The sequence below is a fragment of the Sphaeramia orbicularis genome, chromosome 13 (genome assembly GCF_902148855.1).
Source record: "Sphaeramia orbicularis chromosome 13, fSphaOr1.1, whole genome shotgun sequence".
NCBI classification, from domain to species: domain Eukaryota; kingdom Metazoa; phylum Chordata; class Actinopteri; order Kurtiformes; family Apogonidae; genus Sphaeramia; species Sphaeramia orbicularis.
Window position 1 is genome coordinate 39,483,914 of NC_043969.1, and position 17,428 is coordinate 39,501,341.

The 17,428-nt window shown below is 35.3% G+C and overlaps 1 protein-coding gene and 1 long non-coding RNA gene across 2 annotated transcripts in view; both read left to right on the top strand.

The window, feature by feature from the left end:
* The window catches only part of LOC115431154 (GRB2-associated-binding protein 2-like), an 80,506-nt gene extending 63,582 nt beyond the window's left edge, over positions 1-16,924 (top strand). Inside the window, exon 2 of the mRNA XM_030151389.1 lies at positions 16,550-16,924. Coding sequence (XP_030007249.1) covers positions 16,550-16,924 — 375 coding nt within the window. The remainder of the gene's footprint in view (positions 1-16,549) is intronic.
* Positions 7,876-15,201, top strand: LOC115431014 (uncharacterized). The gene is made up of 3 exons (XR_003937044.1): positions 7,876-7,921; positions 8,463-8,535; positions 15,190-15,201. It is a non-coding gene; the product is annotated as an uncharacterized LOC115431014 (long non-coding RNA).
* Positions 16,925-17,428: the final 504 nt, after the last annotated feature.

The window sequence follows — 17,428 nt, forward strand, 5'->3', positions numbered from 1 at the left end:
AATGCTATGAAGTGCAAAATGTAGCTAGCATCGGAGAGATTGCAGTTCTTTAAAGGGGTCATATTTGTTAATCCACTTTTATTAGTCTTTGGTTCATTGATTTATATATTTGGGACTCTAATAGTTCCAAAAGTTTAAATTTGAACCCTCCAGGTGCTGCAAAGCTATCTTTAGATTCATTTTGGCCAAATCGAGTGGATTTCTACAACCTGTTTTAATTCCTGCTTAATTTGTTACGTTTTATAACTAGTTACGTAACATTTGCACATATAAGGTCAAGACTTCCGACCACTTTTATTAATCTTTGGTACCTTTCTACTTGTAATAGAGTCCTGCATTGCTGTCGTAAAGTATTATAAAGCGTCTGAAAGCTCAGGATCTCATCTTTCTGATACTGTTTGAATTTTGTGGCTAGCATAAACAGGTCAGAAGTTACCGTAATTTGAATGTTGTAAAGTGCAAAATGTAGCTAGCATCAGAGAGATTGCAATTGTTTAAAGGGTCATATTTTGCTAAACCCACTTTTATTAGTCTTTGGGTCATTTATTTGTGTATTTGGACGCTAATAGTTCCAAAAGTTTGAATTTGAACCCCCCAGGTGCTCCAAAGCTATCTTTATAATGCATTTGGGCAAAAATTGAGTAGAATCTACAACCTATTTCAATTCCTGCTTTATTTGTTACATTTTATGACTTAGTTACGTCACAACATTTGCACATATAAGGTCAAAGACTTCCACCAACTTTTATTAGTCTTTGGTACCTTTCTACTTTAATAGAGTACCACATTGGTGTTGTAAAGTGTCTGACAAGTCAGGATCTCATCTTTCTGATGCTGTTTGAATTTTGTGGATAGCATAAACTCCAGTAATTTGAATGCTATAAAGTGCAAAAGTAGCTAGCGTCGGAGAGATGCAGTGGTTTAAAGGGGTTCATATTTTGCTAAACCCAGTTTTATTAGTCTTTGGTTCATTTATTTGTGTATTTGGACCCTAATAGTTCATACAGTTGAATTTGAACCCTCCAGGTGCTGCAAAGCTATCTTATATTCATTTGGGCAAAAATTGAGTAGATTTCTACAACCGTTTTAATTCCTGCTTAATTTGTTACATCACGACATTTGCACAATATAAGGTCAAGACTTCTGACGAATGTTTCTCCAGTACGACATAATGTTTGTCAGTAGTAGCGGTTGTAGTAAAACTGAAAAATATGTCCAAACTTCGAGCTGAATATAGAAATGTTCAGTTGTTGGTTGAACGGGACAGATCAGCACAGTCAACAACCTGGAGGGGGTGGGGCTTGAAGTGGCTCATTTGCATTTAAAGGGCCAGCGCTCAAAACCACCTTTCTGGTGTCATTACTCAGAAATAGGGTTGAAGATGGACCTGTGGAGTTGAATTAATGAAGAATTCAGACCCAAACATAGCATTTACAGTTTATGTAGCGCACAGGGAAATGTTTGAAAATGCAGAATTCCATTTAAAGAAGTAAAATATCACTCCTTTAAAGGGTAAACTGGTAAGAGTTTGTGAAAAACAGATCCTGACGAAAAAAACTAACAGTAAATGATTTCATTTATGTGTCTAGTTCCTTATTTCATAGAAGAGCACAGTCATCAACACTGCATACATCAGTGTTGAGATTCTAGTTCACTACCATTAAACCATCCTGAGATAAATGCCATGACTGTTTCAAGCCCCATTTAAATATTATGGCCTTTTCTGGAAGGAGAGAACGCTGCTTAATTGAGACCTGGAAAGCTGCCCAGTTTGAAGAGGTCAGAGCGACCCAGCTGGGTTATTCCTAGCATCCTTCAACTGTGGCCAGCATATTAACCCGGGACGGCAACAGCTCTCAACCACAGAGAAGAAGACGACTCATTTAGTAAGCCTCGTCACGCTAAAAATAGAACCGATTATTTTCCACAGGAAAAGCGGTTGTTGCCTGATTGAAGAGCGAAGTGAATGAAAGGACTGAATCATGTTTCCTTGCGTCACACTTTTACATTCGAGATCGAAAATCCTGCGTGAAATATGCAGGCAGAAAGAGGCCCGTGGGAATTCAGTGGGATCCGAACTGGTAGTGCAGCTTTTTTTTTTTTTTTTTTTTCCCCCACTTCTCTCTGGCACACATTTCTTTCTTAAAATTTCAACAAACTTCCCCCCTGTAAAGTAAATCATGGGGGAGGAGGACACAACAAAATGAGCTAACCCACCCACCGCCTGTCCTACAGAGCATGTCTAAGCCCATCGATCACTGTCTAAACGCTGGGAAGTGAGGGCTGAAGCTGTAAAAGTGGGTTGAACTCTCCCAGATCTCCCCCTCCTCCTCCTCCTCTGTGACTTTGGCTGAAGCTGCATCACTGTTTGGGAAAAAAAAAAAAAAAAGAAGCGGATTCAGCCGAGACACACTGCCCTTATTAACTATTGGACTGGACAGACCTCAGTAATCACACACTCCTATAATATCATATCTGAGAGTCACATGATTGCCTGAGCAATAAATTGCAAACCACACAGGACATGATGTAACTCCCATTTCTTCATCATGTTCCACTGCTCTTTCTGCAGAAAAGATCAAAGTTAAACAAAGGTCAAGTCTGAGCAGAAAATGGAAGACGCGATCGAGATTTAATATGAAGTACTGTAGGCCTTTGGTTGTTTACTCATTTACGTACTCCGTTTGTAATTTAACAACTGTCTTGGTTGCTGCGTTCGTGATAACAGGCTGTGCATTGATTTGTGTGCAGAGATAGGTCGGTTTTTTCCCTTTTTTTTTTTTTTTTCACAACACTAGCAGCCGTTACCTTCTCAATGTTCCACCTTTTTGTGTTTTCTGTCTTATTTTCTTAGACGCAGCGTACAGAGACAGGAAGCAGGGCAGACAGAGGGGATGACAAGCAGAAAGTTTAACTGTTTACAGCTTAAAAACATGAGAAAATAGAGATAGAACTGGGTAAAGATGATCTGAGACTAAAAATAAATAAGGCCTCATATGGTCAACAGTGAAAACTCTTCTGTGAAATTGCAAAAGTAAATGGAGATGTTTTTGGTTTTTTTTCCAAATAAGTACTATAATGCGTACATTTTTCAACCAACTCATTAGATTTTACTAAAATTTGTTCATCTGTCATATGATTTACATCTCAGAAGAAAAAATAACACACTAACCTAACTGTTAATAAACCTTTCCTCTGATTAATGTCCAAGTTTATTATTGTAATTACAGTATTTTTGCACATAAGCATTTCCTTAACCTATGGGTTTGTAGTATTAATGCTCAGACTGATCTCATGAAATTGTGTTGTATGCCACGCCAGTTCTTAAGTTATTTGGTGCGCTATACATATGTATTTTCATCCTGTTGCATGTTATGCAACACTAACTGCTCACGTGTCACTTTACGCCAAGCTCTCTGGTTTACATATCTGTAGCCGCTAACCCTAACTAGTGATGTGACGTTCACAAACGAATCAAATCTTTTGAACAGCTCTTTGAAAAGAACGATGGGAACCGAATCTTTGTAAAGAGCCGTTCATTTTTTATTTATTTATTATTTTTTTTTAAAGGAGGGAGTGTCCGATTGCCTGTCAATTTAGCGTCACTGGGGAGGCATTGGGTAGAAGGAGTATGTTCGACCAGAAAAAAAAGAGTGTTTGCACACTGCGCATGCCTCATGGCAAGAAGGTGGCAAAAAAAAACAGTTTGAAGCGTGAGGTGAGCATACCGGAGGAGGCGGAGCTGGAAGACTGGTTGAAACCGGAGAAAAGTTTGAGAATGAGTGAGTGACCACCTGTGAGTAATGAGCCAAAGAAAATGTTATTTCATTTGAAAAATGTTTTATTTTCTTCTTCATTTTTAGGCTACAGACTAGTCCACATAATGTACTGTGATGTTTTTGGTCCAATTCCAGCATTTGCCTCATGTCACCTCTCATGTCATGTATTTAGCCCACACATTTGAACTAACTATTCTTTTTTACGGTAAATATTTACTGCCGCGCCAATTAAACACCTTTAAAATGTGATGTCAGTCATCACATGTAGCCTATTTAGTCATTAAAACATTGGTGTTTCAAAATAATGCAAAAAACATAAAACAGCCAGTCTTTTGAACGGCTCTTTTCAGGGAACGGCTCCTGATTGAACGGCTCCCTTCAAAGAGCCAAAAGTCCCATCATTAACCCTAACCGCTAATCACGTGGTATTTGATGCAGCACGAGCATACACGCAGAAAGTTTATAATGTGTACAAATAACACGCCAATTAAAAGTGGCGTGTATATTTACATAATTCATGATATCATGTTGTAATGTTGCTAGCACATGTCGCTAGGCTACTGAGTTTATTTATTATAATACTTTAGCATCCAATGCAGGATCAAGGGTTTGGGTTTATTCCACATTAACATGCACAGTTTGGATAAGTGTCGTTTTGCTATTACATCAGAAATAAAGACTAATACGTGCAGTTATTCTGATTTACGGATACTTTAGAGTTATCTTAAACCGGGCCACATACAGCCCAGTTTGATCTCAAGTGGGCCAGACTAGTAAAATAATAGCATAATAACCTTTAAATAATGTAAACTTGGAATATTTCTCTGGTTTTTGTGCAAATTTTTAAAAAATTAAATTATGGAAATGTTTACATCGATAAAGTATCCTTTAAAAAATGTGACTAACTTGAACAAACACAACCAACCTGAATTTATTTTAAAAAATAGTGCGATTTTAACAATATTATTATATTGTTATTGTTATTATATTATTAACTTACAGATTGCAGTGGATGTACAAAGGCAGGAAACATTTAGTAACAGGAATAATATTGATGAAAAAGTTTGGAATTTGGAGGTGTCATTGTGCATAGGTTATTTGATTGTATTTTACTAGTCTGACCCACTTGAGATCCCATTGGTTTGTACATGGAACCTGAAAATGAGTTTAATACACTTGAACATTAACATCTTCAATGTAATTTTTGCATTTCAACTGGATCCCGTGGGTTGGATTGGAATAATGAACCGGATGTTTGACTGAGTTTATTTATTTACGTCTTTGTGCGTAAAAATATGTTTGATTCATTACAGAACTCTGAGAGGAAAATGAGTGATGTCAAATATGCCTGGTTTAGTGCAAAAAATGACAGTAGGATACCTTTGTCTTTCAGTGTCAGTCAGATTGAAGGTATTTCAATGCAGATTTATACAGGGTGGGGAAGCAAAATTTACAATATTTTGAGGCAGGGATTGAAAGACAGTGTATGACCAATTAGTTTATTGAAAGTCATGAGAATTTATTTGCCACAAGAAAATTGACATCATAGAAAATGTTTTTATTCTATGTGTCCTCCTTCTTTCTCAATAACTGCCTTCACACGCTTCCTGAAACTTGCGCAAGTGTTCCTCAAATATTGGGGTGACAACTTCTCCATTCTTCTTTAATAGTATCTTCCAGACTTTCTCCTAATAGTTTTGCTCATAGTCATTCTCTTCTTCCCATTATAAACAGTCTTTATGGACACTAACTATTTTTGAAATCTCCTTTGGTGTGACGAGTGCATTCAGCAAATCACACACTCTTTGACGTTTGCTTTCCTGATTACTCATATGGGCAAAAGTTTTGAAAAGGTATGGATAATAGTGTTAGGTATGATTAGACATCAATATATGTTTGGTTTCAAAACAGTTGATGTAGTGCCTGCTGAGAAAAAACAAATAAATGTTCATTGTAAATTTTGCTCCCCCACCCTGTAGGCGTGACAAAAGCTGATACACTTTTACTGCAAATATCTTCCGTATTGGTGATCAAATCTTGTTAATAACTAATAATCAGTATCAGTGTCCAGCCTTAAAATCTCAAATGAAAACCATTCCAGCTCACATGCAGCTAAAGAACAGTCTGCCAACACTAGACACTCTGAGAAAAAAAGGTCAAACTCCCGTATCTGTGAGTGCACAGTGTTTATCCTCTTCACTTTTCCTGTATTATCATATAAAACCTCCATCTCACCTTGTTCCAACCCCCACCCCCGTTTGTCCTGAGCAGCCGCTTACAGATACAGAAACGCTATAGCGGAGACGACGTCTGCATCTATTTGAAATAAATTGGAAGGAAACACCCAATAACAAAGCTGCACTAAACAATCTTTTGATTCAGTTTGCGTCTACAAATAGAACCCAAACTGGTTTGTCTTGCCAATTCCTTTTGTTTCCTCTGCGTGATAAGTAGACGTGTTTTTGCTCTATTTTTGGCAGACGGCAAAACAATGATACTGTGGGAAAACAAGCAAATTCATACAAAAGCTCCGACTTCACAGACATAAAAGGGATGTAGTTGTTTGCGTGTTGATAGTCCTGCAAAGTTTTACACACATCTTAGACCAGCGGTGTCACATATAAGGCTCGTGGGCCAAAAACAGCCACCAAAAGGGTCCAATCCGGCCTGTGGGATTAACCCATAAAGACTAGACATCTACTATCGACCAAAACTATCTACTGATCTAAAATGCTTAATACCTGTTGATCTATTAATGTTTTTCAGTTACATTTTATTATTTTTATTTTATAGAATGTTCTTTGCAGTGGCCAGCATTTTTGTTTTTTTTTTTTGTTTGTTTGTTTTTTTAACCCACGAAGACCCAAACAGCCACTGACGACCAAAACCATCTACTGATCTAAAATATTTAATAACTGTTGATCCACTAATCCTATCAATTAATGTAAATAATTGGTGTAAAAAGCAGTTTGTCATCTTTTCATGGTCATCAGATATGACCCATCTGGATGTTCAGAGGCTCTGTAGTTACCATGGAAACACCATCATCTTCTACAACATTGATTGACCAGTAAAACCAGTGGAGTTGGATCAATGACAGTGGATAAGACACTTGGTTTATGTACAGTTAATGATATATTTTACTGGAAAAATCCTTTTTTTTTTTTTTTCAGTTTCTCTGTTTCTGATATAATAACCCTCAACTTTAATTTGAGCTTTTTATGAACATCCGCATGATCAATGAATTAAATATAGGAAAACACATGATTTTCACTGAAAAATGCAAAATACAGAGGAAAATATTTTAAGAAATTAAGCTATAAGCTATATTAAGCTATCATTAGAAACTGAACAACTATTTAAAGAAAATTCTGAAAATCATCTCATGACCCCCCACCTTGAAAACCCTGCAATTCTAGATTGTTTCAATATTAGCAGAGGGTGCAAACTGATGAAGAAAATAACACTGCAGAGAAATAAATATTAACACTTTATAGTCATTTTTAAATTACATTTGGAGTAAAAATAGCTCTATAAAGTGTAACCGTATTACTCTAACAGTGTGAAAACACCACAGTGTTAGATATTTTTACACATTTCATTCTTAATTTTGACACTAAATTGAGTACAATTAACTCTGAAAATTTGACAATGGCCAGAGAGTAAATTTTACTCTAACTTTGAGTGGGACCAAATGTTATCTGAAACAGTTAAATTCAACCCTCTAAGAGTTAAACTGACACTCTGTTTTTTACTTTGTATGTACATCATATATAGAAAATGAGAGTAAAAAAAACACATAAAAACAAAATAAGTACCTTTTAATAATGTAATTTTACTTTTTTCACTATAAAACCTTGTAGGGATCCCTACAATTCTACATTGTTACAATATTAGTAAGGAGCAAAGTGATGAAGAAAATAACACTGCAGAGAAATAATATTGACACATTATAGAGTCATTTATAAACTACATTTGGAGTAAAGATAGCTCTATAAAGTGTAATAATATTACTCTAACAGTGTGAAAACACCACATTGTCAATTTTTTTAGACATTTCACTGTTAATTTTGACACTGAATTGAGTAGAATTAACTGAAAATTTTACACTGGCCAGAGAGTAAATTTTACTCTAATTTTGAGTGAAACCAAATGTTATCTGAAACAGAGTTAAAGTCAACTCTCTAAGAGGTAAATTGACACTGTTTTTTTTACTGTGTATGTACATCATATACAGAAAATGAGAGCAAAAAAATACACAAAAAAACCACAGTATGTACCTTTTAATAATGTAATTTTACTTTTTTCACTATAAAACCTTGTAGGGATCCCTACAATTCTACATTGTTTCAGTATTAGTGTAGGGAGCAAACTGATGGAGAAAATAACACTGCAGAGAAATAAATATGAATACATTATAGAGTCATTTTTAGGCTACATTTGGAGTAAAAATAGCTCTATAAAGTGTAATCATATTACTCTAACAGAGTGAAAACACAACAGTGTTAAATATTTTTACACATTTCATTGTAAATTTTGACACTGAATTGAGTAGAATTAACTCTGGAAATTTAACATTGGCCATAAATTTTACTTGACTAAATTTTAGACCGTCATGAGACTGGTTAGTTTTACCCTACCGATGATGTGTTGTTGCAATAGTAAATTTTACTTGATTTTGAGTGGGACCAAATGTTATTTGAAACAGAGTTAAATTCAACTCTCTAAGAGTTAAACTGACACTGTTTTTTACTATGTATGTGCATCATATACAGAAAGGAGAATAAAAAAAAACACACACAAAAAACCACAATATGTATCTTTTCATAATGTAATTTTACTTTTTTCATTATAAAACATAGAGAAGATTTGACACTGTGATATTACAGGGTTGGACAAAATAATGGAAACACCTTCACCTCAAGATGATAATGCCCCAATCCATCAGCTAGAATTGTTAAAGAATGGCATGAGGAACATTCTAATGAAGTTGAACATCTCGTATGGCCGGCACAGTCCCCAGACCTCAACATTATTGAGCATTTATGGTCAGTTTTAGAGATTCAAGTAAGACGTCGATTTCCACCGCCATCGTCTCTAAAAGAGTTGGAGGGTATTCTAACTGAAGAATGGCTTAAAATTCCTTTGGAAACAATTCACAAGTTGTATGAATCAATACCTCGGAGAACGAGGCTGTAATTGCCGCAAAAGGCGGACCTACACCATATTAAATTATATTTTGTTGATTCTTTAAGGTGTTTCCATTATTTTGTCCAACCCCTGTACAATGATCAATAAATGTGATAATATCTTCTTATCATGATAACCAATATACTACAATAATAAATTATTTATGCATACTTCTATAATTTTATATTTTATTATAGTGGATTTATACATCCTTTTAAATGCACAAATTGAAGACGACATTTTTAAGTTTTGCTCCAGATTATTCCACAGATGGACCCCTAACAGTGATACACTGGCTTTTTATGTTTGTTCTACACTTATATCGTATCATGATCCTAGTATTGTGATTTGTATCGTATATACACAGCCCTAACTGTGACTGACGGTAGATTTGCTGGTTTAGTAAAGCATCAGCTCTCATTTAATATTGACTATAATATTTATATGCACTTTAAATATTTACTCCAAATACAATGATCAATAAATGTGATGATATCTTATCATGATAACCAGTTAACTACAATAATATCTTATTTTTTTGCGTACTTCTATAATGTTCTATATTTTGTTGTTATAGTGGATTTATACATCCTTTTAAATGCACAAATTGAAGACGACATTTTTAAGTTTTGCTCCAGATTATTCCACAGATGGACCCCTCTAACAGAGATACACTGGCTTTTTATGTTTGTTCTACACTTACAGGGTGGGGAAGCAAAATTTACAATATTTTGAGGCAGGGATTGAAAGACAGTGTATGACCAATTAGTTTATTGAAAGTCATGAGAATTTATTTGCCACAAGAAAATTGACATAATAGAAAATGTTTTTATTCTATGTGTCCTCCTTCTTTCTCAATAACTGCCTTCACACGCTTCCTGAAACTTGCGCAAGTGTTCCTCAAATATCGGGTGACAACTTCTCCCATTCTTCTTTAATAGTATCTTCCAGACTTTCTGGTAATAGTTTTGCTCATAGTCATTCTCTTCTTTCCATTATAAACAGTCTTTATGGACACTCCAAGTATTTTTGAAATCTCCTTTGGTGTGACGAGTGCATTCAGCAAATCACACACTCTTGACGTTTGCTTTCCTGATTACTCATATGGGCAAAAGTTTCTGAAAAGGTATGGATAATAGTGTTAGGTATGATTATGACATCAATATATGTTTGGTTTCAAAACAATTGACGTAGTGCCTGCTGAGAAAAAACAAATAAATGTTCATTGTAAATTTTGCTTCCCCACCTGTATATCATATCGTGATCCTAGTATTATGATTTGTATCGTATATACACAGCCCTAACTGTGACTGACGGTAGATTTGCTGGTTTAGTAAAGCATCAGCTCTCATTAACTTCACATCGGAAGTGTTTGGAGTAAAGTTTGTATCGACGTCCCCAGAGTGGACTACCTTTCCAAAAACCCCCGACAGATGTAGTGCAGCCTGTGTGTTTGTGAGTCTGCCTCTGGTTTTGAGGTGGGGGGTGTGGGGGTTAACTAGCCTTGCGGTGGTGTCTGTGTTGATGGAGGGAAAAGGGGGCCTGCAGGATCCTGTGTGTCAGCAGCCTGCATGTGAGAGACATTGCCTGGCGGAAGTGCATCGCTGGCAGATGTCCAACATCCCCGCCACCCCCTCATACCCCCCCCCATCCCTTCCTGGTCTATCTTCCTCTTTTGTCTCCCAGCACAAAGAACACACAGTCCCATTAAAAGCAGCTACTGGGAAAACGTATGGAGCTGTTATAATCAAGGCCACTGTTCTTGGTGTGTGCAGTATTTCCAGTTGTAGTCGTGTCGTGTCGACACGAGCGTGAAATCAACGCGTACTTGCCTTTTCCTGCCCCTGTGTCATCAGGGGTTTTACATTATTGGAGCGTACACTTTGTCTTAAGCCTTTCATGTGGCTTGTGACAAGGGATGTTTATTTACACCCAGCGAGGAAACTCCTGTTCCAGCCACGGTTTAATTTGATTGGATGGTTCCGGAAAGGGGGCGGGGCTTGAAGTGGTGTAGTGAAGTTGTCATGGAGGAGTAGTGCTTCTGTCTTTGCTCACAGAGGGATATCAGCACAGGAAGTACGTTGGGAGGGAGTAAACACCTGCTGTCTACCCCCGCAGCCTCTAACACACGTACCAAACCACATGTGCGCTAACACAGTAACCTACTCATTGTTTGTATATGTTAGTCGTTTTCATCAGCAGTCGACACAATATTGCACATAATTGCATCCTAACGGCACATTCTGTTTACTGCACTGGTCCATTGCACATACTGTGTTTCATGATTCTTTTCTACAATGTACGTAGTCTTGATATAGTAAGTCATTTATTTGTCCATTTAACAAAATATGATAAATACATACATACAGTTTGGATTTCTAGATTAAACATGGGCGAAAAGGTGTAGGCAGAGGCAACAGCTTATTTATGCCTACCCTATTTACAAAAAGAAAGTTGCAGAAACAAAACAAGATGACAAGATGGTGCAGTTTTAAACAGTAATATAGATAAACAATAATATAATTTCAGCAAAATCTTAGATTCATACTGATAATTGGCTTAGTATACTTATTTTTTTGGTGTTTTTATGTTGATGTACATACTCTTTTTTGTTCAAAGTGTTTTTATTACACATTGAGTCATGCAGAAAAGCATAATATAGTCATTATTATTATTATTATTATTATTATTTAAACCCAACCCTATGAACATTCCCACCCTGTTGCACCATAAAAAAGATGGTAATTAACAATAAATAATAAAAAAATATGCAACTCAGATATTAGTTACAGACTCATATTAATAAGACTACTCTGGAATAAGTGAGGGATCTACCTCTTTTGTGTGATTCAGAACAGGTTGCCAAGTACTGAAAAACTTATTGGCACATCGTCTTATAGAATATCTAATTTTTTCCCAAATTTAAATGATGTTAAAAAAAAAATTTCCAGAAACCACTATTTAAATGTTGGAGGTTGTTTATCGTTCCATTTAATAACTAGAAAAGCACTCAGAGAGCGCAGACCTCCACCAAGGCATATCTGCCCCCCCCCCCCCCCCCCCCCCCCCACACACACACACACACACACACACACCCGATCACCACCAAAATTTAATCATTTCTTCCTGTGCCAGTATCAACATTTCCTGAAAATTTCATGAAAATCCATCCATAACTTTTTGAGTTATCTTGCTAACAAACCAACAAATAAACAAACCCTGGCAAAAATAACCGTCATGGCAGAGGTGGTAATAATAATATGATGATGATGATGATGATAATAATAATAAATAATACTTCACACTTATATAGCACTTTTTTGACACTCAAAGATGCATTTAAGTAGTATTAGTCTACGAGGTGGAAGAGTGGTGAAGGTAATCAGATTTTTAGATTTTTGGTTAAAATGAAAAGAATGTGATGAAAATACCAAATATTGCAATTGTTGCCTCAGGTTTAATATGAGACCCTGTTTACATCAGAAAGAGATTTAAATACAGGCTGCCAAAAGTTGATGCACATATTCTTGAGTCGTGCATAAAATGATTAGACCATCAAAAGTCATCAAAAACAATGGTTATGCAATCCGGTACTAACTCCTGTGTGTATCATGTGACTAAAACAGACAGAAAAGAAAACATGGAATGCCTAAAAGTGCTGTTTTTGTCAGTACAATGCCATAGATATTAATGTAAGAACTGAAGTGATTTTGGTTATTATCAAGAAAACCATGGAAAATGGATAGATATCAGCTCTGAAATTAAACTACTATGAGCTTTTTTTGTTGTTATCATTATATTTGTCCAAACAAATGTACCTTAATTTGTACCAGGCATTAAAACGAACAAGAAATTGAAAAAAACGAGGGTGGTCTAATAATTTTGTCTGCAACTGTATGTCAGGATTTATGCAATTATTGTGAAAAGATCAATTTAGGAGTAAAAAGTAGGAAACAATTATTACTTCACTGTGACACTACTCCACTACAAGTAAAAGATCTGCACACAAAAACTCATTTATGTTCGTAAATATTATCAGCCAAATGTCCAGAAAATATGAAAGATAATTAACATCAGACATGAAACTACTTTAGCTGAAAATTAAGAAAACACTGAAGAAAACAAGGGCGGTCTAATAATTTTTTGTATCTTTAAGAAAAACTCCATTATGTGCACATAATGATAATAAACAGTCTTGAATCTTGAACACACAACTGAAGTCGTACTGTTGAGACTGTAATATTCTATTATACAGTAGGAAACCAAACTGAATCAATCTTACAATACAAATCATTTCACACCACTTTGAGAAAATTAGAAGCCTTGATTGGACGTCTTTACTCGAGCAAAAGTAGAAGCTCTGCACAGTACACAAAGACTAGATGTACAAAGAATGTCTATAATTCTATCTGCTGTTTGTATACAAAACTACTGCATTCTTCTCCTGGTCTCATACCTTTTCTTCCTGTATTGACTGTTTTGTCTTCCTACGCATTTTGCATTGCTACGTCTGTTATCATTGATATGCAGTGCTCTATATACCAGGGGACTGCCTTTTCTGTGTGTTATTGTTCCATCTACAGTCGCGGAAAAAATGATCAGACCACCTTTGTTTTCTTCAGTTTCTTGTTCATTGTAATGCCTGGTACAACTAAAGGTACATTTGTTTGGACAATATAATAATAACAACAAAAATAGCTCATAATAGTTTAATTTCAGAGCTGATATCTATCCATTTTCCATGTTTTCTTGACAATAACCAAAATCACATAAGTTTTTACATTAATATCTATGGTATTGTACTGACAAAAACAGTGCTTTTAGGCATTCCATGTTTTCGTTTCTGTCTATTTTAGTCCCATGATACGCACAGGAGTTAGTGCTTCATTGCATAACCATTGTTTTTGATGACTTTTGATGGTCTCATAATTTTTTCCACGACTTTATATCCTTATTGTTGTACATATTTCTTAGCTGTAGTATAGAGTCAGCTTTTGTATATATCAGTACTTTTTGTAGTACTTTAGTAATATATGTATATTTAATTTTTATCTTGTAGCTTCATACGTTGCTTACATTTTTCAGTATTTTGTGTGATTTTTTTGTTTTTTTCTGACCTTTTTGCACTAATTGTTTTTGCTGCTAAACAAAGTTTAATTTTTCCTGTGACGGTGACAATAAAGATCTATTCTATTCTATTCTATGTTGTAGCAAGAGTTGGCGATATGACAAAAATTAAATCTTGATTTTTTTTTTTTTTTTTTTTCTTCTCTGTTATCAAGGATTTACAATTTTAACCGTTGCTTTCTACATGAATGAAAGCCGAAACATACGTAACACGTATGTAAGTTGAAGTCAGTCTCCATAAACAGTCTCCCTTAAATACATGCAAAATGAAGTCAAACAGAAATGACAGATAATTGTAAAACAGGTCAGAAGAGTAATAGAATAGAATAGAATAGAATGCCTTTATTGTCATTATACATATGTACAACGAAATTATATTGAAGTACAGAAACCTGAAGAATCTACTTCAATACAATAACAGGGTATTTGTAGTTTGTTGATGATGAAAAGTTAAAAATGGATCTCTATAAATACAATAACAAGGCCTTTCCTCATTTCCTGTTTCTTTTCCTGATTTGTTTGAACTATATTTACCCAAGTAAATATTGGAGCCATGTTTTCCAAGTGCTTTGTCTTCCAGTCATTTCTACATTAATTAATTAATTAATTCATTCATTCATTCATTCATTTTCCGAACCACTTAATATTTAAGAGGGTCGTGGGTATGCTGGAGCAGTAAAAAACAGTAAAAAATGTGATATTTGTCTAATTATTTTATTTATTTATATGTTCTGAATCCCTCTGCCTGCACCCACTCAGGAGCTCCTCAGCAAATAAAATAAATACACCTACAGGAATTTATTTAACTGTAGCATAAATAGCAGTATTATACTGGAACTCTGACGCTAATGACCAGGGATCTTCAGTTATGTGTGAAACAGGCGTAACATTTATACAAGTAAACAGAAATAAACATGTGAAGAGTATGAAACATAGAGCGTAACAACAAGGTGGAAAATATTGCATATTGTTGACATCTTACACAGTGGAATAGTACAAAAGAGCTGACTCATGTTTAGCTATGTTGGCTATTTCACGTAAAACACAAATTATAGACATTTTAACGTACATGATGAAGAATAGCATCAAGAAGGTACCTTTATATTTAGAATATGACCACTTTAGTACTTACACAAATAAAAGAAATACACTTACAGGTGTTAGCTTAGCTGTAGCTTAGCTGTAGCCTAGCTAGCTACATAGAGCAGTGTATTCCTAGCAAAATGATAATATCATACAGGTGTTACTGGTGTGTTCAAATTGTATACATGTATAGAATCATCATTTTTAAATAACTGACCATTTCCTTCTTGATTGTTCACTGAAAAGACAAATGAGGGTGAAAAATTGGATGGATGGATTGAATCATATTCCAACCAATAGCTAACGTTAGCCTTTAGCTACTTCCTAGCTTACACTTACAGTACTACGTGAAACATTAGGATTAATTTCAAACACTCGGTGAGGTGAACAGACAACAAGATAGTTTGGTATGTCAGAATTAATTGACACCTTTTCCACTGTATCATCGGAGTAGTGTTTTATGAAGGGTAGTTTAATGCTAATATGAGCTGTTGTTACAATGAGCAACATTAGCTATTAGCACTCTGAGATTCTGCTGAATGAAAAGTGCTTTATAAATGTAATTTATTATTATTATTATTATTATATTATTATTATTATTGTTATTGTTATTGTTATGTTGTTGTTGTTATTTGCTGTTGCTAATATAAGTTAAGGTTGGCTATATTTCGTTTTCTTTGGGGTATGGTCTGATATTTCTCCAGACTTTTAGTATCAGGTTAAGTCATAGTCATTTGCCAGGTTTTCTACATTTATTTGACTTAAACACAGCAACATTGGTTTATTTCCTGATTGTGCCATTTTAATTTTAGCTTCCCAAAGGAAAATGACCACTTCTTAATATTATCCATGGGGGGTAATAATGACACCAACATCTGAACTTATTTTTGCACATTTTGCATAAAACGCAGCTAATTCACAAGTACCCCAGTGTAAATAAAACATGCCAGCTCCTACACATGTAAAATATAAATCCAAGTTACCAGATTTAGTCATAGCGCTCAACAGTATTACTTTGGTGTTGAAACTTTGACATCAGTAAGTGAACATCTTTAGATAAGGATGAACAAATAAGTGTGACATTCATGGAGGTAACAGAAATAGACAGATAAACAATAAGGAACAATAGGATGCGTTAGGATGATAACTGAATGGGGAACAAATGACATTGACTTTGGCCACAAGGGAATAGTACGAAACGAAGGAAGTAAAAGAGGCAAAACAATCTATAAAGGCAGCAGCAGAGAATGGGAAGGGCTCAAACAGACACAGCCGAGGTCCTGAACGTCATCATGCTCTGAAAACTGATTTTAAATGGGGTTTTTCTTTCCTCTTTTATTCACTGAGATCATCTTTATTCTTCTTCTCAGGCCTGGAAGAAGCGCTGGTTTATACTTCGCAGCGGCCGCATGAGTGGTGACCCCGATGTTCTGGAGTATTACAAGAACGACCACTCGAAGAAGCCCATCCGGGTCATCGACCTGCACTGCTGCGAGCAGGTCGACGCCGGCCTGACCTTTAAGAGGAAGGAGTTCCAGGACAGCTTCGTGTTTGACATCAAGACCTCGGATCGCACCTTTTATCTGGTGGCTGAAACCGAGGAGGAGATGAACAAGTGGGTCCGCTCCATCTGTCAGCTCTGTGGGTTCAACCAGTCGGACGACAACCACGGTATGTTGACCTTTTCCATCATGCTTTATCACTCTGCCTCTGCTTTGTTTTCCTCTGACCTGCATTGTGTTTGACTGTTCTTAAGAGTTTTCATATGGCATTAACCTTCACATTTACATGAAAATGGTCTTTAGTTATTAATAATAATAATAATACAATAATATAATAATAATAATAATAACTTTGTTTATATAGCACCTAGGGATGTAACGATATGAAAATTTCATATCACTGTTATTGTACTGTTCTTAAGAGTTTTCATATGGTGTTAACACTCACATTTACATGAAAAGGGTCTTTAGTTGTAATAATAATAATAATATAATAATAATGATAATAATAATAATAACTTTATTTATATAGCACCTAGAGATGTAGTGATATGAAAATTTCATATCACGGTTATTGTACTGTTCTTAACAATTTTTATATGGCGTTAACCCTCACATTTACATGAAAAGGGTCTTTAGTTATAATATATAATAATAATAATAATAATATAATAATAATAATATAACTTTATTTATATAGCACCTAGGGATGTAACGATATGAAAATTTCATATCACAGTTATTGTG